Raw genomic sequence first — 26,410 nt, 5'->3', positions numbered from 1 at the left:
GAATAAATCAATAATGAACGTATTATTTTCATAATACTAAGTTTTAAGTGACAATTTATTTTAAATCTGATACAATATCAGATAGTAAATGAATTTTATGAGGAAAATACTAAAATAAACCACATATTTTGTAAAAAAGCTAAGGATACTACATCGATAAAAACTTGCAGTGGCAGTGTATATAATATATTTAGTTAGGTACATTTTTAAAATCTTTTGTGATGGTTTGCCATTAACTAACTGGTATGCATAACATTTCCATCAATAGCTGAGCCCAGCCTTTGATGTCGACATTAGCTGCGGATATGCTCAGCCACAATCGAGACCGACGTCAAAGACAAAGTGAATTTGTTTTGCAAGAATTGTATGATATGTATAAGCTGAAAAAATGGCCTGAAAATCGCGTATGTTACCTATAAAAAATACTTTGCTAAACTTACTTTACTCGTTTTGCTCTGCTAAATAAAGAGGAAAAATAAATTTGTTGTTTATAAATATTTCCGAGTAGTGAAATTTTGGGAAAACCTTACGATATTTACATTCCGTTTTAATAGATAATAAATTATACGGAAAAAAATTATAATAGTGTAACATGTTTGTTTACATGGTATCTGGCATTGCAAATATTTATTATGCTACGGTAGAGCTAGTGAAAAGAACGCTGTGAAGTCAAAGTCAATTCCTATACTTATTTAAAAAAATGGAGTCCAAATATTAAACTAAATTATATCTTTAACGCTAGTAGCAAGAGTCTTTAACGCTAGTAACATAGTTTGTAAAGAAGTTGCTTAAGTACTTTAGCTACTTCTTGTTGATTGTTGTTACGTTGATTTATATAAAACTTAATTAGAATGTATAACACTTTACAGCTTATTAAATCAATATTATGTTGAAAACATTAACAAACAAATATTGAAATTCCTCTGAGGACTCATATTCTCAAGATTATTTGTAAGTATATACATACAAGTCATTTTTGTGATCATCTGATATGCCTTGGCAAGCAGTCGACGGCAATATCAGTGGCAAATAGTAAAAAAAAAAAACCAAACACTTTATTGAACGAGACTGTCTATCGAATTAGTATATTTTTAATGCGTGATGAAATCATTACTTTACATATTTGGCCCATCATAGAATAGTCACAACGTTTGAAAAAATACACGAAAAACATAATTACTTCAAATTATTTATCGTACGTAAAACAAGCGGTTGAATCAGTCCAATCGTTCATACAAGTATAGCCTGAGTTCATGATTGCAAGCCAATATAAGCAATAGCTGACTAATCATTTGTTTACTATTGAACATAATTTTACATTATATGTATACATAAGTTGATGGTGTTTACTTCCTCAAACATATGGACTTTGTTTCTTGGATTATTTAGCAGACTCTCGTTTGCACACGTTATCCAGATCCCACACTGCCAATACCAAAATAGTGCTCGATGAAATCAAGATTATTTTTAATTAATTTCATCGTACTTTTTTAATTATTTCTATATTAGTTCAAGAAACTTATAAAAAATGCACACTGTTAGTATTTAATTTTTTTAAAATAAATCCACAATATCTTATAGATTAATATAATATTATATAGAAGATAGAATATAGAATATAGAAAATAATATCTACAATAATGTTTCCTGTTCATTTATTTAAATGCAACTGCGTTTATCGAAACATCAAATTAAATACAAAAGGCCGCGATACCATGACAAGGGCACATTTGTAGGTAGAATGAGAAGATATATTGCTATATTTTATGACAGCTTTGTTACATGGTTCTCTTATTCCTGTGGGAATTTCAGTATGTCTGAATAAAACATTAACTCTTCATCAGATACTTACAAAAAATATATATTCGTCGACTGAAGATTTTGCGTGCTTAATTAATTTATTTATGGATGTACCTACTTACAAACAAATATATTATAAGTTAGTAAATAATGAACGTAATGAAAATATTATAAATATGAATATACATAAACAAGTTAGGCAATTCATTTTTTGACCTAAATATTTTTCAGTTTTTAAGGTTATCATGAAAATAAGGTCATTCTATATCAACGCATGTCGCATCAAAATAAAAGTTTTAACAACTACTTACGTACATGGGAAAATTACGATGTCCTTAGTGATAAGATATGCATTATCTGGTAGGAGTGCAAGTCTAAAATTCTATAAGATATACCTAATATCTCATTGTAGGTCATTTCTTTGAATTTTTATGAAAATATTCTTCTACCTGACGACGATCTCCAACGATGACAGAATTTTCCCGGACAAGTGTAGTGCCACGGACACCTCTTTGTCGATGGTTTTAGAGAACCTAATAATTAGTTTTAAGAAGCTAATAAAAAGAGCTGGATTTGCTGAAACATGAACATACGTTCATGTTCACTTTGTAGGTGAAAACAGCATGAAAATAATTTTCTTTCATTTTTCAGTATATCATAACCAGATTCACATGTGGGGATAAAAGATAATGTAGAGATAGTGATATGGTTACAAAACTAAGCCGTTAATCGCCAAAACGATTTGAAAAAGTGTCAAGAAACACTGCACAGAAAGCATGAGGCAGCCGACATTGATCTTTTTCGGTTGCACAAACAATCAGACTGCTTTAATTGTTCATTAAAAATGTTCTGGTCGGTATCAACGAGAACAAAACATTTTGCGCATCGGGAATCAAAAATAGTCTCAGTAAACATGACCGTGTTCTTTTCCAAGAACCGTATCTCACAATTAGTTGGGTTGTTGCAGGAAATTACTTTAATTCCTCCTAATTGCTTTTTTAATTTTAATGTCTTCTAGCTGACGGGGATTTTTATTATTTATTTAACTTTTTAATAGATTTATCGGTGATGAAATTTTTTGTCTACTTCGAATGGAATTCGAATGTCATAATTAATTATAAGTTTAATTTCCTATTTCGTATAATCGTGCAGTTTTCATACGTGGCTCATACGTGTTTTCGCCACCGTAATGTTGATGAGCGTCCAGAAATAAAAACAATATCGTATATTATTCAAAGATACATCCTCATTGTAAATGTAAACGTACACTTAGGCAAATTATTTGCACATTTTCTGCAATTAATAAACGAATGTTTAAATATAGCAACCACATAAAGTGATGATAATCACAGGGTCTGAGCGAGGAGTGATCAAAACAACTCCCGTCATTGTACTGTTAATGATCAGCAATTATAAGATGAAAACTTATTGCAAGTACATGTGGCCGGCAATGTGACTGAAGTATAAACAGAACGAGCCAACGTGCTAGAAACGTGCACTGAATGAAATTAAAGAAAATAATAAGTTTTACCTACAGGATATTGAATTTGTATTGTTTCCTCTGTTTGCAACTGATAACATATACACAATGATTTATACAAACAAAGGATGAATAGATCCTTAAAAAATATAGGAAAGGTTAGCTTATGAGGGTCCGAAACGGTAAACGACTTATACAAATACATCTTTGTATTATATTTAAGTACATATTTAGACATATTTAAGTACTTGAGAAATATTTTCATTGTTATAGTCCAACAAAGGAATTAAATTTTCTTCCTTTGAAATTAAATATAATATTAATTTTAGTTCATTGTCTCTGTTCCTCAGTGTCAACAAATAATCTTCTTTGTTTTACAGTTTGTTGAAAACCTGGCTCCTTTCCAAGATTAAAGTATTATTTACAATTAATTATTTTACAAAACAAAGATTTTGTAAGTTTGTTTCAGTGCAACCAATGATACAAACAAACATTAATTATAGGTATTTGTATATTTAGTATATAGGTAGGTATTCTAACCTTAAGATTAAGATAAACATGATCATAAGTACGTTGATGGTCATTAAAACATTAAGTACCTACGTCTTACACATATTTACAATAAACTATAATGTATAAGAAAAGCGGAATAACATGTTAGCAGCTTGCTCATTCCTTATGGTCGTCCAGGTCCAGGACAGTAATTTCTATCAACAATCAAACTCACAATTATACATCTAATTTCATATCCAGTTGAACCAGTAATGAGAATAATAACGTTATTCCTGGCAATAGTACTCGCGTCAGTACTCGGATATAAATCCAGGCATATTAATTTCATTATTGAATCCTACTAATATTCTATACGCGAAAGTTTGTGAGGATGTATATTTGTTACTCTGTCATGCAAAATCTGTAACCTGGAATAATATAAAGGGCACTTTTTACTTCCTTTTTTATATTGTGAAGGAAACTACCACCTCTATAGGTTTTTGAATCGTTTGTACAGCTCATATTTTATTTTATATTAGTCGTATAAAATATGTAAGAAAATTTGAGATAAGTATATTTTTTATAAGTAATCAGGATGTGTGTGACAGTGAAGGTAGACGGAAGATTAGATAGGTATATAATAGAACTACAGGTAGTAGACTCATTATACAATGTTCGGGGTGTATCAAAAACACGCAAAAAGGGTGGAGAGGACCAACTAGATTTTTCAGATAATGGATTTAGAAAGTTGGGAGAAACCTGCAAACTTTAAGAAAACAACTCATTGGTTAGTTGAGATATGTTGCTAAATAATGGAAAAAGTAAGTAAGTCTTAAGCAAGACTAAACAATATATAATACGTATTTATACGATATATTTGTTTGGTAATAAACCCAACACCAATTACCATTATGAACCTTAATTGAAATGCATGCTCATATAACAATAAGGCCACTGTCTACTCTATCACGTATCGAAGCAATTTGAACATATTAATGGGCAGTATTCTAGCAAATTGTATCGTCTCAATCTCAATGATACTCATTCATATTTGAACATATATCATGGTTATTATAATTGGCTCCACCATATGCCTATTGACTGGTATTCGATAAGTAATTATTTATCGGTTCTAGAATCTTGTGGAAAAGTTGAAGAAAGAGTCTTAATTTGGTTTTGTTTGACTAAAAGTACTTATAATATATAAACATAAATTCGAATATGGATATATAGAACACCAGGCCTTCAACTTGTTCAATTTTAAGGCTAACATTTCATATTTAAAAGTCTACAAAGAAGACTGTTACAAACCGACATTAATATAGCGGTAATTTTAAAAGAATCGACGGAGGCGGCACAATTCGGCAACACCAGAACAAATTGCTCAATTTCAATGCAGCAATGAGGTGATACTTGTTGCTTTACGTGAATAGATTGTTTTGAGTACTCGCCTCGTGTGCCGCACTTGAAAACATCCTGAGAAAGTACTACTGACTGGATAACATCGTTTGTTACTGACAGATTATGTAATAGTCATAACGTTATCACGTTACCTTCGCCTTTTGTAACGGTTAACTGGGATATCCTTTTTCAGTCATCATTTTACTTTTTTTTAATTTCTACCTATTATATTTGTCTGGATATTTTAATAATTTTATTAAATATCTGTCTTTCTTGAACTAGAAATTAACTTCAATAAGCATTTTAGATATTTACATTACTTATATAAATTACAGTGACATGAAATGAATAATAAATCTTAAACATCCAAACACCACCACAAAAAATGTGTAGAAAACATTTATGTAATTTAAAAAAAATATGATCCACTTACCAACATGCGATAGGCTGGTGAGATCTGACTCTGAAAGAAAGAAAAAAAAAACGCGTGAAAACAATGACAAGGCGTGCAATAAACAATGTAATGAACAACAGTGAACATGCAATTAAACGGAATTATGATAATAATATAATTACAATCTTGCTTTGCTGTTATTATGTCACATATGAGTAAGGTTTACGTAATGTACTTAATTAAATAAAAAAAAAAACAATAAATAAAATATTTCACATAAGACTGTGTGAAATAGAAAGTAGAGATCTCATTAATAAAATAAAAATTAGTTAGATTTAAATGCACGAAACAAAATAATGACAGACATACATATTTATTTAGTAATATTGATTGTAAAATAAACTTTTCAAATATTGTAACTATGTTTTTTTAAAATATTTTTGTAGTAAATAAAAACTGTACGGGCATGCATTTATTTTATGCCTACTGAATAGGACTGGGCTGAAACTCTCCGCATTTGGTGTAACTCACATTTGTTTAGTTTTTATCTAATTTGCTATTATTTAATACAATATTCTACGTGTTATTTTTATATTCCCTGATCAGATCCAAGTCTGTTTCTCGGAATGTTTTATGCATTGATATGCATGACAGGAGGCACAACATTCTTGCGTGACGAGAATTTCAAAAGTGTTCTGAATGTTTGTACAAGTAGTTTTTGCAGAATTTTGTTTGAATAGCTAATAAGTTGCTTTTGTAAAATAAAACCTTAGGTTTAAGATTATAAGTTAGGCACCTACATATTAATGGATTGTTTTTTGACAAGTTGTTTGAATATATCTGTTGGAACCCTAAATGATGTTGACCACGAGTTTATAAGAATATATTTGATCTCGTGGAGCTTCGCTGAAAGGATTCCAGTCTGTTCTTATTTTCGTTCGATAACATTCAAATATCAGTGAAATTCTTTATCAAACCCAAATAAGTTATTTAAAAGTAAAGTTTAGGTCAGAGCCTTCCTGGTAGCAAAGAGCTGGCAATCTGGTATTTTTAAATAACTAGACTATTGTTAAACGAGACCAATATATTCCTTTCGAAGGAATTAGTGGAATTTCTACTACCTAGATATTTGTCACGGTTGTTCCTACTGTTGTGACAAAAATTATTTGTAGTTTCTTCGAAGACAATTGTAGACGAACTACCTAATGAGCGATGAAAGACAGAGATTCGGGGAAAAAGGGCGAAACGACTTCCACCTAGCGGCGGAACTTAGCAGCGGATTTTAAATCGTAAAACGTACAAAATTATTAAAAATCGTATTACAACCAAATATAATGGGGTGATGTGTGACGCACTGATTTATATTTCATAATACATGATATGTTACAAAAAAGGTCAGCGATGACGCAGGAGATATAAGTGACATGAAAACAGTATTAACAGTATTAGTAACAATACAAATGGTCAAAACAGCCTTTCGATTTGACTTACGACATTGATACTGATATGAATTACAAACGACCTAATTCTATTTATGTTTTATGTATGCTATGTGGAGTTCACTTCATTTATAACTGTTTATTATTCATTATCAAACATATACTAAACAAGCTGTCAAAGATTTTAATAATCATACTAAGAAGAAAAGGTGACATTTATGACATTTAAATTGCCGTAAGCCTACAGTTTACGGCAGTACGGATGGAACAATAAAATTATTGACCAAATCCGAATTAACACGCTGCGGTCCAGTAAATTAAAATGGGATTAGGCCGGCCTGGATCGCCCGCATGCCGTTGGCCCATATGCCAAAACACACCAACATTATGAATGAGTGCAACAGAATGAAACCAGGGTGTCGTCCTTGGTGGCTCTGGTGATGGCGATGGCAAGATTTCCAATTTCTAGATTACCACAACTCAAGACAGAAATAAGGAGATAATGGAGGGAAGATAGGAAGGCCTTCGCCCAGCAATTGGATCTTGATAGCTGATATAATAGTAAACAATAATAGGAAGTCCTAAAACCAATATTTGTTCGTAATTGTTAAGAATTTTTGTTCTGTTTTCATTTGGTAAAAATAAGTAATTGTTTGAACTAAGTAAGTGAACCACGTACGAAGACCAAAGTTTGTGCTTGCTCACAATAATCCCATAATGAAGAGATTTTGGCAAATAAATCTTCATTATAAGATTAACTTTATCTAAGATTTGATACTGTAATTCAGGAAGTTAAATCCCTACCTACTTACTCACCTTTGTGACTCAGCCATGAGTCAGTCTCAAAGGTTTATATCCCACATTTATAAATGCAGATATCTCGCATGGCTATTATTAAAATCGCTGGGGGGTGCTGATAGTGTTATCAGCCAATAATAGCTAATCTCCTGACACATGACCCATGACTATCTGACGTTCTTGTGGAATACTCCTTAGCATGTTTCTTGATCTGGTGCATGACATCTTCGCAATCACTTGTTGTGTTTGCATCATTTGTATTATAATTTAGGTAATATTAATTATTTATCAGTTTATGCAAAAACAGGAGTAGGTATGAGGAAAAACGTTAGCTTATGAGCACATTGCGGTAAAATACAATTAGGCGTTTGTGTAAATTTCTTAACGAGGTCAAAAATATGCAGTGACACCATTATTAAGAAATCTCTTTATTTTTCTTATCAGGGTCGTAAGGTTTAATGCGCTCCGCAAAATAGGTACATATTCTTTGTTTATATCCTCTACATCACTTACCTATGTTAGATATAAGTACATAATTATCGGACTGGGTGTGTCGCCTGTCTGCATACGATATGTTTACAGCTAAACCACAACCGACGCATATAGTTGCGTTTTTGTAAACAAATATGTACTTACAGTATATTGTGCAGTCTGTCGCGATTAATTTTCTGCTTGTAATTTTGTGCATCAAAGATCAGAGTATTAATAATATAATGCTTTCATACCTTAAGACTTTCTATGATTATTTTTCATTTCAAAACTTAACTAAACAAATAGTTTTGTTTAGTTAAGTTTTGAAATGAATCATAATATAGTTATTATGTAAAATTTGAAATGAATCATAATATAGTTATTATGTACAGCTGACAGCACACCAACCAAATTCATTGCTAATTCACCGCAATTACCACCTAAAATAACTTAACACGCAGTGGAATGTAGATAGGTACTTACCAAACTCTATTGGATTGAATTTGGTGAAATATGGTTAGAATACAACTTACTTATACTATCATTTACAAAAACAGAGACAAGTAGAAACTATATATTCACATCTGTCAATTGTCTCTAACCAATAACAAAAATAATGATGTTCTTCCACCAACCGTAAAAATAATAAACAATAATTTTACCTCAAGTTCATGAAGAATGTCGGGGATTTACATTGACCATTGTTTGGTAAGGAAGTGGTTTCATTTAATAATAAACGAAATAGGTAAGTACTTCATTTTTACAATTATTAAGTATGATCAAAGTATTTACCTTCGAGGCGCGAGAAACTTAGAAACTTCACACGTGTCCAAAACTGGTCAACCTTAGACTGTATGTAATAAGTATAGAAGCAACTTCCTAGATGTTGTTTATAACACCCTTCCTGGTAAACAATTGCAACCGTATTTATTGCTTAGACGTTACTATGTAATCAGCTTTGTCTCAGATGATATTATCCTAGTTATAAAATACTGTTGAGTAAATAAAATGCAGTCAAGGAAAAAACAAATACATTTCGTTACATAAGGCCGTCTTCACAATGAGTCAAAGGCCATTGCTTCATCTGTGGTTTACGTTATTTACAATACTTATACACAATCACAATACACACCACAGTAACTCATGATATGAATCATTGTTTATGGTATGGAAAAGTGCACGGAAAATAACTTTATTTCTTATTTCGGTATTTTCATAGAAAAATTTGGAATTTGTCTTCCTTATACAGGGTATGTTAGATAGGGAAAATAGAAAATTATTATCTTCACAATTCCTATATTTCATTATGTGAAGATGAATTAGTTATAAGGAAAGAAATTTTAAAACATGGTAAGTATTGATTCTGCTAAACAATACGGGGATTTTTCTACTTTTCATTGTTTACGTTGAAATTCAGGTGAAAACCTAATGAGGGCGCCGCGCCAGAACGTATTTACAACCTCGACGCCTTCTCCGTATTAAAAATAGTTGAAAATGTTGTTGTATTTTAATCTTTTATAGCATATTTTTAAAAGGTTTTCCCTTGAAATTCGTAACTTACCTGGCACTTGTATCCTTAGTGGCCTTTACTTAGTAATGTGTTGTTTAATTCTGCTTGATCGATTGAGACTAAGTACTTAATTAAGATAATCCCAACTTCCTAGTGCCGCCTAATATTTTTGTTAATTTTCACACTTAAAATAGTCACCCAGTTTTAACTCTTCTTGAAAGGTTATTGTAGATGTGCAATTAAGAAAGATAGTAGCCTTAAAAATCTATTTGACCAGTCACCTAGTAATACCAGAAGGTCGTTCAAAGATAAGTAGTAGTCTCTATCTATGCATAGTTACGCTTTTCCCTTCGCCACTTGGGGTCAGAGTATTGCAGATATTTAACATTAATAACATATACTCTAGAAACAAATATTTATATTATTTATGCTACAATGTACTTATCTACTATGGAAATTTGTCCTGGTCAATTTATTTTCACTTCATCGGTTTCATCAAGGTAATGGTACATATCAGGTCTTTTTTCAATATGAAGTCTAAAATCTAAACACAGGAATACATAATAAGTGTTACTTACCTACTCGAATAAATAGAAACACATCTTTACAATCAAAGTTTAGCTACCATGAGAGTTTTACAGATTATAATTCTATCCTTCTAACAAATTTTCATTTAAATCTATGCAGTAAAGAAATTGTTAAACTTCACGAGAATGAGAAGTAAAAAAGAATTTAATCATTTCCATAACAGCCCACAGTCTACGTAGTTTAGTTTTGCCTGGCCTAGTACAGGCAAAAACATATCTAATCCTAAGTTTACTCTCCAAATTGACATAACCACTTCCTGTGAACACCCCAATACCTAGTATGACCTACGTAAATGGTCAATTGTAACATAATATAAATCTATGGTGTAACGACAAAGATTAGTGGAAATCTCAATGATATCACCAGACCTTGCGTCATTCGTCAACGGGCAAGCAACGAACGGCCAACAACGGTAAGTCACTATCAATTAACATCTTGATTTACTATTGATGCTTCTATTCTGGTCAATGAATTTCAATGGACCATTGACGCATATAGGTAGCTTTACCATATTTATTGTTGCCGTCACCATTCACTATTACTTCACACAACGAAAATCGATGACGCTGCACTGCTAGTGTGATCTTCACTAATCGGATTGGTGTACTAAATACTTAAACTATAGGTGCCTACCTATAGACATCATTTCAATGATGTAATTTGTGACGTACAAGTTCGTTTGCCGAATAAATGATTTCTTTCTTTCTTTCTTTCTTTCTTTCTTTCTTTCTTTCTTTCTTTCTTTTAGTAATAGTATCAACTGTAAATTAGATGGGTAAAATACATAGGGTAAGTTGCGTCGACTATGTTAGTACAGACACATAATAATACGTGTACGGAATACGGAAGGTAGGTACTATACTCGAAACCCAAAGATACCACCTTCCACCTGGTAGGCCAATGCCATAATATACAAAAAGAGATTCTGAGGCAAAATTAAAGCCCTTGACAACCTGGAGCAGAGTCACGTGACCCGATCCAAGTAAAATCGGACAAGGGATGAAGAAGAACATAGACACACCTAGGGTAAGACACCCTATTTGGGTGTCGACTAATAAAGTTACTATTATAAACAAACTTTACATTTCTATTTACTTAAAATACTCTCATGGTGATAGTGAATAGGAATTACAATTGAAAGTTTTATCAAAAGGATTAGTAGCGCCATCTATATTTTTATGTTCAAATTACTTGAGAAAGCATGGTGTCGAAAACCATTACTACCGCCATCTATATGTGTGTTTGTAGAACTAACAATGTATTTGATGGCAATGCTAGCGCCATCTATTAATTTTCTTTGATAACATTTAAGAGGACACAGTAACGCCATCTACAGATATCTACCAAAACAATTTCATTGGAAAAGCATGGCACACTGCAGTAGGTAAACTCATTACACAGTAGTTTTGGGTTTCTTTACCAGATGGCGCTGTATTTTTTTTTTACATTCCATTAATTTGCAGTTTATTTTGCTACATTATTATATCCAGTTTTTTATTTACAAATCATCGTCCATTATTTGTAGATAAGCCAAAATAGTTTAAGTACTTACGGTAAAAAGTTATATCAGTATTTTAATTTAAATACTTACCGGTGTCGTTGAGCAATACGTTGATATCCGTTGTCGACCCATCGGTCGACATCCCTGTAACAAAAATAAATAGTTGATGAGATATTGAATGCTAAGAATTTTCCTATAGCTAGCTTTCTTTACATGAATTTTATGACCACCATTCAAATAAAATAAAAATTCATCAGGTTAAAATTATTTGTATGATTGAATGACACTGAGACGTCTATTTTTATGAATGACCGAAAATCGCGATATATTCTGATTGCCACGATGGCCTAATCGCCCAAAAATAACAGACGCCCAAATACTGTATCTGAAGCAATTCAATGGGACTGCATTTAGTAGTAGGAGTTATCCAAATTATTTTTGAAACGGGTAAGTTCAAAGTTAGGACCACTTAGATTTACTTTAAGAAATATGATAAAACTATATTTCTCCTCACAAAAGAATGCGGCGGCTAAATACTCTATGTCAGTCTATCTGAGAAGAAAGACCCTTTTTTTCGGAATCATAGAAGTGTCCAGATATTTGGGTCTATGGATTTTATTATAGTCAAAAAACAAATGTACCAACAACAAAAACAAATGTACTTGTCCTTTAGTAATAACTTATAGGTACATAATTTAAATAGATATCTACTTCTACTCATTCCTGGAATTAGAGGTCTTGATAGACAGATAGACGGAGAATGAAATAAACCTTACAAAAACGGAAAGAAAATCCTTTTTGGGTACCATTTTTTATTTTGATTTGAACCACAATAAGAAGCTTTATCCGGCCTAGGCATTTGATAACATTATGTAATTATTGAATTCCACCGTAGACTGATGGAAGGCCACCTCCGCCAGGCAAGCGTGACTGCGCGAGCGACACGGTCGCCGATCATGCAATGATTCGTTGATTCATCATTGCTCATTATTTTAGTAATTGTCATAGTGTCACAGTCGTCTGAATCGTGTGTCGTCGACACAATAAATAACTTTACAAGTTTTAGGGTGAGTTGCAACTTTGAGGTTGAGACAAAATGGCATACTTTGCATTTTTCTGCTCAGGTAAAGTTTACGTCAAAGTTGGCTGGCAACTCACTCTTGTTTTAGGGCTCCGTTATATGTATAGCTTTCTAAAAGGGTTCTATATTAAAAAAAAGCTTGTGAATAGGATTGATATTCGCTGATAAACTCTGCCACGGTCTCTTGGTCAGCAGTTCTCATTTTTTTATGGAAACCTGAGCAACTCACGGAACCCTAAATAAAAAGTTGCAAAATTAAAACTAGTTTTATGAGTGGTGACGTAACAGTTGACACTGTTAGGTGTCAGACTTTCAATAAAGTTCATATTTTATAAGTAGATAAGTCGTAGCTCTCAATAAAAACATTGTAAAATAAATTGAATCATATTAATAAAACTTGCCACATTTTAAGAACCGTCGCCCAGGTGATCAGTAACAATGAATACAGTGTAGTTATAAGGAAATAACAATTAATTTTATACTGCTGTATAAATATATTTTAATACATAAGAACATTATCACAATCTCACGGTTCCTATTACAGATTATCATAATAAAACGTTATTCAGATCTCTATGATTACAACAATATAATCGCCCCGTAATAATAATCTATAGGTATCAAATAAGTATTTAGGTATTCAGTAGTAATTGCAGAAGATATTTGCAAAAGAGCGGAAAATCCCCGGGCGACAGCTAATCTCCATAGATGTCATTAATATCGAATACAAGGATTTTCTCATATTCACACCACAGAATTTACACAAATCTGTTGATGATTTATAAAGCAATGCACTCATCATTGAGATATTAAGTATACAAAATTCTTTAATCTTTTTCGGCCGCATAAGTAACTGTATTTTATAACCGTTTACAAAAGAAGAAACTTTTCTCTTTTATCGTAACCAGTTACAAACTAGGCAATATTTCAATGGACTTAACTTTTCGAAGTCAAAATATAAATGTAACGAAGTTAGTAAAAAATGTTTCGAGCAATATGATAAATGTATAATAATATAATAATTATTCAAATAAAAAAATTATAAGTTAAAGGAGACTCCGTGAAATTTTCAATTTTCAAGAGAATAATTCCGTTTCGCCGTAGCAATAGTAATGTCACGTCAGTATTACTGGCTGTTGCTCCTAGCTCAGCCGGAGGCAGCCTGTGTTTATTCCAAATTCCATCCAAGGCGGCCTAGCGGTTTAGCCGTGAAGGCGTGACAGACAAATAATTACGCTCGCATTTAAAGCATGGAAGTATGGCTTATGCATAGCAAAGGGTGGAAAGCTGCTGGCGCTACTGATAATGATGTACGGTGGATGCAAATCATCTACTTAAATATTTTCTTCTTACTATTACGTACCTATTACATAATATAATGATAATATAATATACTGATTTTCCTAATAAGGACATCTTCATTGAAATCTTTCTGTAGTTACTTACTCTACTGGGTTTACGTGGTTTACGCCGAGCAAAAACGTTTACGTCTCGATTCCGGGCCACAGACCACCCAGACAGACAACTTATCTAGTTCCCATCCATGCAAAATTAGTTGTGTATTTCGCCCAACTCACAGTTCAAGGATATTCATATTTAGACCACAATTAGTTTTTTGCTGTCGATTTTATCTACCAAAATAGATATTTTAATCACACAGGGGCTTTGTAGGCAAGTATGAGGTAGGTATTGTTCTTTTTTTGCTTTGGAACAAAGTACTAGCAAAAAGCTGGAATAAATAATTGTAATCTATAGGTCCGTACGAGTTTCCCATGGGAACAGCACTTTTTTCTATAGGGAACCTACTATTTATCCCAAAATTTCCACGAGAGCGAAACCCCGAGACGCAGCTAGTATTACATAATGCAAGTAAGTAGTAGGTAGATATGTGAAATTTCAAAAATATTGGTTGAGTTAGGTAAAGCTCGAAGAGGCACCACACCACTTTCGAATGGGCTCGGAGACACAGTAGTATGGAGTTTCGAAGACACGTAGGGCGCACACGACGATGCAAGTATGCTTAAAAATACTGAATCATAAAATGGCCCAGTAGATAGAATTTAGAAACAAAGGTTTAGTAATAAACAATTATAACAACTTTTGAAACAGTTTCGTTACAAAAATATAACCGCAGTAGACCGCTAACTATTAGTTATGTCATTATCAGTTACTTTGGTGGTTGCGATATTTAGAACCATTATTATATTTTTTCATAATTTGAACATAAACAATACATAGTTATTATTTATTTAGTGTAGATTTGTCAACTTTTAAAGTGCCTAAGGGATAATTGTTCGTATTGATAATGAATATAATGATGTAAATTTGAACAGACAGGTTGGTATTATTTGTAAAAATCTGAGAAATTCATAGAAGTTGCTACTTAGTTCTCTTTTTGGAATTATCAAAAAAATATATAATCAAAATAAGATTGTCTCGTAACCAGATAATTCTTATCGTGTTAGAATTAAAAGGTACTACTTATATTCAAAAAACTTATTATATTATCATTCTTAATAAGTACTTTGTTGTTGTTTATATCAGTCAATCTAGTAAATTAAATTTAGAAGGTAAAATAAATTGGATTTAATATAGTCCAATCCATAAATAATAATCCATAAATAAATTCTAATATTATACAGAGAAAAAGATAGTTTTTTTTGGTTGTGATGAAAAAACTCAAAACAATTTGGCATAAGACAGACGAAACTTTCATAAGCGAAGCTCCACCCGAGCGAAGCCCAGACAGGCGACAGGCGACGAGACAGTAGATAATAAAATAATCGATTGTTTATTCTTTTTAGTCACACACCAGGTAGTGAGTGACTAAAAGGTATCCTTAACCATGCCCTAAGTACAAAACAAGATTATCGGAAGTAAACATAATCTCGGAGGTCATTCAATTTGTATTCACACCATGGCGGGCTTACCGCGCTGCCAAATGCAGTGCATTCCGACAGTGTGTGAGGTCACGACATCCATTGTATCAACTGTACTGACGTGTGCCTCCGAGGAAAATATAAGAAAGTTTAGCTGAAAATTATCCTGTTTGAGCAATCGAGTATTGTAGCCGTGTATGGATGCCGGAAACAGATATTTGTTGATAATAGCCATCAGTGTTAGCAGCAATAAGCTCGATAAGAAAGAAATGAGAGTAGAATGAAAATGGAAAATACTTCTTCTATGCGAGTCGAAGCCCTTATATTAGCGATTATATTTTATATTTTCCCAGTCAGGCTCATCGGTGGCAATATTAGATCGTCCCGGGTGCAGGGTATGGGAAAATACTACACGATTTACACGGAACTGTCGTTGTATTTGACCATTTCGTCCTGTATTACACAACTGCACAAAAACAACCCTCAAATCATTAACACTCCTTAGTGTTCATGATTTGAGGGTTGTTTTGTAGTATGCTTCCACCATATTATCGATGTGTGAAACAGTGATACATCATTCGATTCTTTACATGTATCTCCAGGGTATCAGGCTTTGTGACATCATTATTTAAAAAGGCGGATTACATTATTGACTTTATTAATAAAGTATGTAATAAAATTTTTACAAATATAATCGAGTGAGGTGAGGCGAGGTGTGATTTCTTACATTTTCCATGCAAATTCATATAAAACTACACGGAAATTGACAATGGCGTAGTCTTTAATTTTTGTAAAATTGGCTTGGTTCCTATTAACTATTAGTTACGGGATATGGAAATTGTTAAGGCACGCGTTTTTTCATGAACATAATACCAATAAAATTAATAACCTACATAAATGACCTATACTTGTTTATTGCTTAATACTTAAGTCACGTGAACCATCGCGTGCGGGACTCGAGATGAAAAATGTTTAACATTTCTTACTATATATTAAATCGATTAATAATTTAAAAAATGCAATAAAATTGTTCTGTAAAGATACATTCTGCATTGAATAAAGATCAATATAAATATCACAGTGGGTATGGTTCTACTACATATAGTACACAAAATATTTAATAAGTTTAATTTTTTTTCTGTTAATGTTTCCATAAGCGAGAAAATATGTAGGTATCTTGACTTATGTAATTGCAAAACAGGTATGACCGCTCCCACTCTAATCGGAGGAATATTAAGGAAACATAAAATATTGGATTTCCACAGGACTGGTTTTTACTGTCATTAGTCAAACTCGCTATTCCGATTATAAAAAATATAAGTAATTTTAACTCCATTCTAATTTAGATTAATACGATTTGCGTGTTCTTTTAGACTGGTTAATCGGTTTAATATCTTGTTATAAAATAAACCAATAGAAGAAGAAAGAAATCTAGACCAATACAAGCAAATAATACGTATATTGTCCTTTCATATAATTTTCCTAATGCACGTTTTACCTACACTACAACGTGTAAACAAAAAAAAAATTAGATTGTGCTCACAAAAACATTATAAAATTGAAAGCGTGAGACGTTTTACTTCGAAAACACTGGTGTTTATCAAGTTTATTATACCTAACGGAAATGTATATCAATGTGACATTCTTAGCAAAAACAAAAGGCCATTCACCATACACATTACTCATGCCTGAGAAGAACAAAAGCAAATTATTATTCGAATACTTTTCAAAATCAAGAGAAAAGCTAGTAAATCAGTCAAATGTATAGTGAAATCACAAATGTCAAATATTTTGTGTGTGAGGCGTTTATGCAAGTCATTCCATGATTTTCGTTCGCACATATTATATCAAATATAATTACATGACCCTCTGATTAAAATTGGAATCTTTCTTAAGTAATTTTGAAACGTCATTTTCATGGATCAGATATCCTCATCTTGAATACCGTCTTAAATATTTAGATCCCGTCCACCCGATAATGTCCACCTGCATGATTTTTTTTCTTGAATGAGTATGACCATTAAGTTATACGTCACAGAGGTCAGAAGTCGAATTGTACCGTTAATTTTAGGCACTACTATTACAGCAAATATACATTTTTCTTATATATCTTTGTTCAGTGGTTTACAAAATAAGGTGGTCAAAAGTTTATTCCCGACTATTCGGAGCGATTATGAAGATCAGGATTTAAAATAAAAATGTGCAAATGTTGACCAAAATGCAAAGTACAGGTCATGTTTATTCTTAGAATAGTTAGAATATAGTATATATAGTATGAAGCTTATAGTCATCGTTTTGCAGAAAAAGCGCCCCATATCCGTGTAGCAGAAAGAATGAAGGTACAAAGTCTGATGTGTGGGACTTTGTACTATGGAGCTTCAATTATGTTTGGACCTTGATCGGAGTTGTGATTGTATCGGAGTAACGGACTTTCCGACTTGGCGATTATAAAATAACTATAGTATCAGTGTTGTGAGACTTCAATAGAGATTGTGAGATATGCGCGCCTATAATGATCTAACGTTGACTACGTAATGATGCCGAAGACCGTGCGATGTGGAGAAGGAAAAAAAGAACTAATATAATATATATCATATTATAATATTAAATACCTATATAATAGAAAATAATAATTAATATTAATAATGAAACGCGAACTTACTTATATTCAAATTTTGCTTTTGACATTTATATGCCTTATGAAAAGTAATGTGTACATGGTTTTCAATATGCTCAGTATAAAGAATACTACTTCCAAATCGAAATTTACTTTAAAATTTTTGCAGTGATATTTGGTAGAGCCTTAGCTTAAGAACAAGGTGTGCGATACTTCATGTAAGTATTTGACAAGGATTAGTTTAAAATCTCAAAGCTAAAAATAATTAACACCTGGGGACACGTGTTCAAATAACTGGTTTCTCGTAAAATTTTAGAAAAGCCAACGGACTATAACCGAATTAGAAACACGACACAAAAATAAAATACAGGTTATTGGTATGAAATTATAAATTAAATCAAATCAAAAAAGGTCTTACGTATGTCAAGTTAGGGTCCTATCAATTAGGGTGAATTGCATCGTCATATTTGACGTAGATTTTAACAGGCGCGCCGCTGACGTTTAGACAAAATGGCTTTACGTGTTTCTGTGCACGTTAAAGTTAGAGTCAAAGTTGACGGTGCAACCCACCTTTTGGTAGGTTGCTTACGGTGTTGATTGTACAGCACAAAGTTTGCCCAAAGTCATTGACGAGGACATACTAAATGATGTAAAAAGAAACTAATTTTATAAAAAAAATAATACAACTCGTTTATGGACAATCGATAGATTGGGCATTTAAGTTTTTAATTAGAATATTTCCATAGTTGATTTTGCCACGTGTTAAAACACGTGCCGAATGCTCATCAGTCATATCGAACGATGCCGTGTTTGGGCGGACATATCATAACAAAGGTTCTATTATTATAATGACAGTAATATATGCGAGACAAGTAATTAATATTTAAGTTAAAAAGCTGTCAAGTGCACGTCATCTTTTTCTTAGTAGTTTTAAGGCAGGTGATTCTATAAGTTAAATTGTAATAAAAATTTTCAGGTAAATATTTTATAATCTATACTAATATTATAAAGAGAAAATATTTGTATTTTTATTTTTTTTTGTTGTAATGGATAAACTCAAAAAGTACTAGGCCGATTTTGATGAAATTTCGCACAGAGATCGAAATCGAAAGAGAGGTGAAATCTTTAGGAGTGACATAGACTACTTTTTATTATGATTTTACCCGAGCGAAGCCGGGGCGAGCCGCTAGTGCTAAATAAATTGTTATAATAAATAATATTTTATATTTACAGAAATTTAACTTTTACAATTACCTATAAATTATGTGAAGACATATGAGCCATTTAAGATAACTAGGTAGATAGAGGTCGGAAGATGTTTGTATGCAACTGAGATGTGGTCCGGGTTCAGAGATCCAGCGAGAATAGATAACTGAGGGAAAACCGCAGTTTGCGTGCGCAAACGTTGTACCGTGCATTGTAATGGTGTAGAATAAATGATAGTAGTGGACCCTGAGCTTCGACCCTTTATGGCCAAGGAAGAAATCGCTCTTACGAAGGAAAGAATTAGTAAATACTACTGTAATAATATTTGAGAAACTTGGAAGTTAACTTTGAAGTTACTTGGAAAACAGCCATTATTTGTAAATATGGATTCTAAATAACAGTTTAAGCAATTTTAAGTTGAATTAAATTTTGTGGGGTTTTACTTTCAGAGTACTAATAATTTGAATAGCTCCTACTGTATTTTACTAAAAGTACATTTCATATAAATAAATATTTTCGAGGTGTTTTAGAGTCGAAGTTATTGTCGGATTGGTCCTCGAAGGGGTAGGGAAGGAACTATAAAATCAATTTAAATGCTATGTAGTCGATCGAAATAAAAACTAACCTTCGAAATTATTCAATAGTGTTAAAAAAACATGAATCAATCACTTGTGTAGTGTAAATGATGAGGATATAGCACGATGTTAATTTATACGATTCATAGAAAATTAACATCATAGTAATGTGTCTAACACGCGATTAACTCATGTTACCGATGCTGATTGGAGATGTTTATTACACTACAAAGTATTTCATAACGATGATATCTACTTTGAATTTAATTAAAAAATATTCATATGCACGTAAATACATTCTTAGGTTCTGAAATTCTTATAATGTTTTTTTTTAAACTAAAATTAACCTGTCGCAAAAATTGAAAATGTCAATATTTATTTTATTAACAGAATATTTGCTAACTTTAAGCTAATGGATGTCTATTTGTTTATTTGGACAGCACTCGTGATATGAATAATACGAAAAGGAAAATCCTTGTTTTTATCTTTATTCTTATAATCCCACTTCTCAAAACGAGAAACGTCTTGTTCACAAACAAAATATGATGATTCAATCTGCCTTATTCTAAAAGATAAGGAAGCGACAAAGTAAGTTTATTATCTATATATTACCTATTTTGTGATAAATTCACCGTATGTCAGTATGTCACAGTCATTTGTTAGTTGTTGTCAAAATGAGTGTGGCTTTCACAGCACAACGTACGCCATTTTGTCTAAACGTCAGCGGTTAAAATCAACGTCAAATTGGACGGTGCAACTCACCTTAATTTTGTATGACTGTAGATTTCTTGATAGGAATTTCATGCACCACATACTCTTCACTTCTAAAACTTCAACTTCTTGCTATTAGCTAGCTAGCTGGTCGATAGATTTATTAGTTAGTAATGGAGCAAGGCTTTCTAGTCTAGAAATATTCAGCAATAAACTTATTTATTTCAGTATTAAACAGTACCGTTTCCGCCATCTCTATTTCAAATTCAACCTGATAAATCATCTAGAGTGCAGATTTCCAGACGTTTTCCTTCACCGGATACTAATTGCCGTACGTGAGTCAGAATGGAAAAAAAATGTGGCTCGAGTAGGATTTAAGCTTGGCCTAACGATGAATCGGTCTTTCGTCATAGCCATTGAATGAAATATTTTTTTTTACATTTTTTGTATTGTCTCGAATGAAGCATAAATTATTCTAACCGATAAACCTTTACAACCTATTGAAGTATGATTATGAGACAGTTTTTTATAGTTTCTAGTTCTGTTGCATGTCCACTATGAAGGTTACATCATACGTAATTGTGGCTGACGCTGACTTGCTGAAATAATCAGCATTGTATAAGATAAGAATGTAATCAAGACATTTGCAGGTAGAGATTTATTAACCGAGAGAGATTACGTAAGAAAACGCACAAAATATAATAGTATGTTATGTAACATTTCCCCTGGATTTTCCAACAAAATAAATATTGATTCTTAGCTGGCTTTCGAGTGTTGTAATACAAAAAAAATGTAGCGCCTAAAGATATCCTTACATGTTATAAAAAGATGTCAGTCTTTATGAACGTGATAAACTCGAAAAACTACTTTCCAGATTTTCGTAAGGTTTTCTCCAATCGATAATATGATTCCTAAGGAAGGTTTAGGCTTATAATTTATTTTAGTTTTTCCAGAACGAAGCCGGCATCGGTCCCTAGTTTTAAATATGTGAGAATAGTTACAAATTTATCAAAACAATATTGCTTATCTTCCCACTAACATAAACGTGCAAACTAAAATATAAAACATCAAATGGGAATATTTCAAATCCATAATATACATGATTTACCAAACTAGATTCTGTATAATAACAACAGAATCTAGTCTTGGAAATCATAATAGATAATATCCGAGATCTCTTCATCCAAGCATTTTATAATACCTACCACTACCCTAAATAAAGATAAAGTACTACGTATTGTAGAAATTTATTTATTTTAGAGGCATATAATTGATAACACTAGCTTGCATTATTGTTTTCTGTTTGTGCTTCTTTTGAATTTATAATAAAACAGTAATCATAGTTATAATGTATTTGGGTTGGCGTATAAGACAAACATAGAACAAAATGTAATAATCGTTGTTTAAAATAGACTAAGTACTTATTATTTCATCGTCTGACTGACAAATCACTATAATTTTTAAAACAGACTTACCAATTAGACACATGTTATGATTCAATTCAATAACATCTTTGTATATTTTGGTAACTGCATTAGAAACCATTACTTACAAATTGGTACTAATTACTTACTTATTGAATCGAAATTTTGATTCTAATCAACTAAGCTACAAAGTGAAATGAAAAAATTATGGATGGGTTACAGTAAATTTTGACGTTAGCTTTAACGTGCGCAAAAAAACGCAAGGTCAAATTTGTCAGTGCAACTCACCCTAAGAAGAAAAATAAAACGAATGTAGGTAGCATTACAATCGTGACAGACCAGGTTATTCCCTTCAAGTCTCCCTTCCGTCTGGAGGGTGAGTCAACCCTTCAATTTATTTACACCCTACCACAGAGACACTACACTTATTCGACGTAAATAAATAAAGACCACTACAGTAGTCCAGTATTGAAGATTATTAAATTAATATTATAATACCTTAAAACAAATAATTTATTATTTAATAACAATCGAATATTAGTTTCTTCACATTTATCCAATCGAAGGTATTATTTATTTTAGAAAATACATATCTTCCTTTTTTTAGCTTTTGTCGAAGGTAGACTGGTAGAGAATAAACCGGTTCGGTACATATAAAGTTTGTATAAATAAATGTACTTTCTTGACAAATTTTTTGTTTTACAATTCGTAGAGATCGTAGTGATGATTCGTAGAGAGATAGATATGAATGAAATTCGAAATCGACCAAAGAGGCTTCCTTCCATGATAAAAACTGTTATGCCGACTATATAGAATTTTAGGATACGTACACATAAATAATTCCTGTGATGTTTCAGACGGCAATAGACCTGTCCTGTCTTCACTACTCCATTACGTGCCCAACCAACCTTGGTCCACAAAGCCATAGTAATCAGCTGTAGCAAAAACGCAAACTTTAACACAAATTATTTTAGAGTCGCGAGAGAAAAAGTCCTTACTATTTTCTTTTAAAAATATTGATTTACTTTAATTAAATAGGTAAACGCCCTCAGACACACGCACATTCACGATTTACCTATATTCAATGATTCCAACTAATTTTAAATTTCTTTAAGGTGATTCTAAGGTCTTTAGTCTTTATTATGTAATAGTCCCTTACCGTTACTTCTTTCAAAAAACTAATGGATTTTCTAGTGTAGCTGACTACACTACAAATTCCATTCATACTTTTCCGTATAAAGTTCATACATCATCATCATTATACATTCTGTGCAAAAACAGATTAGTGCGTCACATATTACGAATGAGCAGAGCAGGCAAAGGTCATTTTGATTAGTTTCTGTTTATTCAATTGATTCAGCGAAAAAGATCTAATTTATAATTTCGATTATACAATTTTTTGTATTGTATTTTAAATTCTTGAATGATCGCTTTTGTGCCGTCACCGTCGTCGTTGTCATGAAGTGCGCTGGACAGAACGAAAACTGAGTGGAAAAGTTTATGGTCGAAGGCCAGTATTCAATCTCATTTAGACTCGGGCAAATATATCAACCTTCGACACAGAAGGTCCGATCTGTGGTACGATTGATTTATATGATACTAGCTTTTACAAGCGGCTTCGAATGAATGTCACTTTTAACCCGTTTGTGGTGGTGGTGGAATTTTTACAATTTATTTTGGGGCGTTTTAGAAATCTTTTCTCACATACGCTATGTGAGAAAATCTCTTAATTTTAAAATTCTGGGAATTAAAGACCTTTATGTGTAACTTTATTACATTCGATTAAATATATCTTATCCCGGACATAATATAAATAGACAGACGTAGTTTTAAATATAATTGACGTCATCTGCAAAATAGAGCGCGAATATTTTTAACAGAAATAAATCATTGTCAATAGGCTAATTCATTAAGAAATATAATACGTAGTTCTACTTGGCCGTGACCTTCTTGTAATGGAGTGACCAGCCCTGCGACTGCGACCTTGCGTGTTTTGGGGTAGGGCTTTTAGACAATTGATTGCAAATGATACCGCAAGGAGAAATCGCTAAAATGAACAGTTTAGATTGTTATCATTCCAATTGGGCCTGGCCACTAATAAGCAGAAAAAAAGCCTAATTGAAAAAAAAAATGTTTTCTTGTTTGTAGATTCATTGTGCCAACTATACCATAATCATAAGACCGCATCACCGAGGTTTTCTCATTTTTAAATCTGCATACCTGCTACCTAGGTACTACAAAATAGTGGTTTACCTGAAACAAAATAAAACGAATTTGTCAGTAAATTATTTAGTTAATAAAAAGTCTAATTATTTTTATTTTATTATCTAATTAGCAACATAACACCTAAAGATAATTAAGTACATTATCGTTTCAAAGGTTCATAAGAGTTCTTTAAACTATTGAACTAATTAAACTGTTTTATGAAAGATAATAAATATCAAACATACATTATAAAGATATCATTTATAAACATACATAATAGTTAAATAAATTATTTTTTGACAATTAGCAATGTTTATATGCCACCTTTACAGATTATTTATTTCAGTGTATGATACCTTGACTACAGCAGTAAATAATTTTCTGGTCATCATCATCATCATCAGCTGGGTCACCGGCCTTCGTAGTGGACGGATAATTTTAACTAGGACATGATTATTGTGATTTACATTCCGAAAATCTGATAAGATGAAGATTGATGAAAAAGGTTTCTTGATTTAAATTCAGAAAAATAAACAGGGATCTATGAATAAGAGAAAATTCCATACAATTTGTTTTTCTGTAAACATACTTTTATCTTCTATCTACGTTACAGACTTGTGATCGTTGAAATTGAGAATCTTATTTCTATCTATGGTATCATAGTTTGTTATGGTAGCCCGTTCTTTAGCATGCGCGCGCGTATTTGGAAGTCGGCGATAGACTTAGTTTTAACAATTTTTTTAACATAATCTAAGTTGAATAAAGAATTTTGAATTTACTCGTATTACCCTTTAATTGGACTATGATGTAACACTAACTGAACGAGGGAACAGGTTTGTCAAGAACCACCGGTTGGCCATTAAATGGTTCGCGAATTCACATTGACTTGTATTCGTCCCACATAATGACATATTGCTCCCTACTGATGCTTCTCTCAACACTACTGCTTTATCTTTATAACGGTGATCTGAATATTGAATAACTTAATATGAGAAACAAAGCGCTACGGATGTTTAGAGAAACAACATTTTTCGTAACTTCGAACTTTATTCGTTCTTCTTAATTTTCTCATATTCAGAATCCTTATAAGAGGTATTCCGTTTTGAGCAACGGTTTTATTCGCACCTTCATGGTCGCGTTTAAAGCACTAGTTATATACTAGATATTTCTCGTGAAATTCAAGGAACATAAAAATGTCAAGAGAATCAGAATAAAATATGAGCTAAGTAGTTACTCGTATTTTTTAAAATTAATATAGTGCTACTAGGTCCCACAACTGTGCTCCATCATGCAAGAGGTCAAATACCTATACTACTAATAAGCTCTTAAGTTTTATAGTTCTTTTGCTCTAAGGTCAACAAGAGGTCAAGATTAACTAGACAGGTAGATTAAATATTACATACTTGGTTACAATAAAGTAACAAAACAAAGTCACGTCACTAAGCTGAATATTAGTTCAGCCAAATACCAGTTTATTCTCCCACTTATCAGGTATTTTTAAAACAAATTTCAATATTTTCAACTACACTGTTCCATTAATTATTTTTTGACATTTAGAAATTTCTACATTTTTGGCTTTTATATGCTACGGATTTTTATTACTCTTAATTATACCTTGATTATAGCGAAAAATAATTTTCTGGCCATCATCATCACGTGCTAGGGCACTGGCCTTCTGATAATTTTCTTGAATAACTTTTTTATCAATAATAAGTGCGATTCACCTAGAACATTAGTCTGTTTACTCAGTGTTATGTTGTACACCACCGTTCATATAAGTGCGGAAGAAACCTCGCTACTCGACTGGGTCAATATTAGATTGAACTTTTTGCCATCAC

At 32.2% G+C, this 26,410-nt stretch overlaps 1 protein-coding gene across 5 annotated transcripts in view; it reads right to left on the bottom strand.

Annotated features, from left to right (window-relative positions):
* LOC128671609 (uncharacterized protein) overlaps nt 1–26,410 on the bottom strand; it is a 131,601-nt gene that overhangs the window by 46,772 nt on the left and 58,419 nt on the right. For 3 of the 5 annotated variants that reach the window (XM_053748257.1, XM_064436048.1, XM_053748260.2), the window contains 2 exons: nt 11,965–12,018; nt 5,607–5,636 (listed from right to left, as the gene is read on the bottom strand). In XM_053748257.1, coding sequence (XP_053604232.1) covers nt 5,607–5,636; nt 11,965–12,018 — 84 coding nt within the window. Of the gene's footprint in view, nt 1–5,606; nt 5,637–11,964; nt 12,019–23,197; nt 23,217–26,410 lie in introns of those variants that run through there. The other 2 variants (XM_053748259.1, XM_053748258.2) reach the window with 2 other exon arrangements.

The sequence above is a fragment of the Plodia interpunctella genome, chromosome 7 (genome assembly GCF_027563975.2).
Source record: "Plodia interpunctella isolate USDA-ARS_2022_Savannah chromosome 7, ilPloInte3.2, whole genome shotgun sequence".
In the NCBI taxonomy this organism is placed as follows: Eukaryota; Metazoa; Arthropoda; class Insecta; order Lepidoptera; family Pyralidae; genus Plodia; species Plodia interpunctella.
Note: the sequence above shows the minus strand (reverse complement) of the source record. Positions and strands in the feature narration are given on the sequence as shown.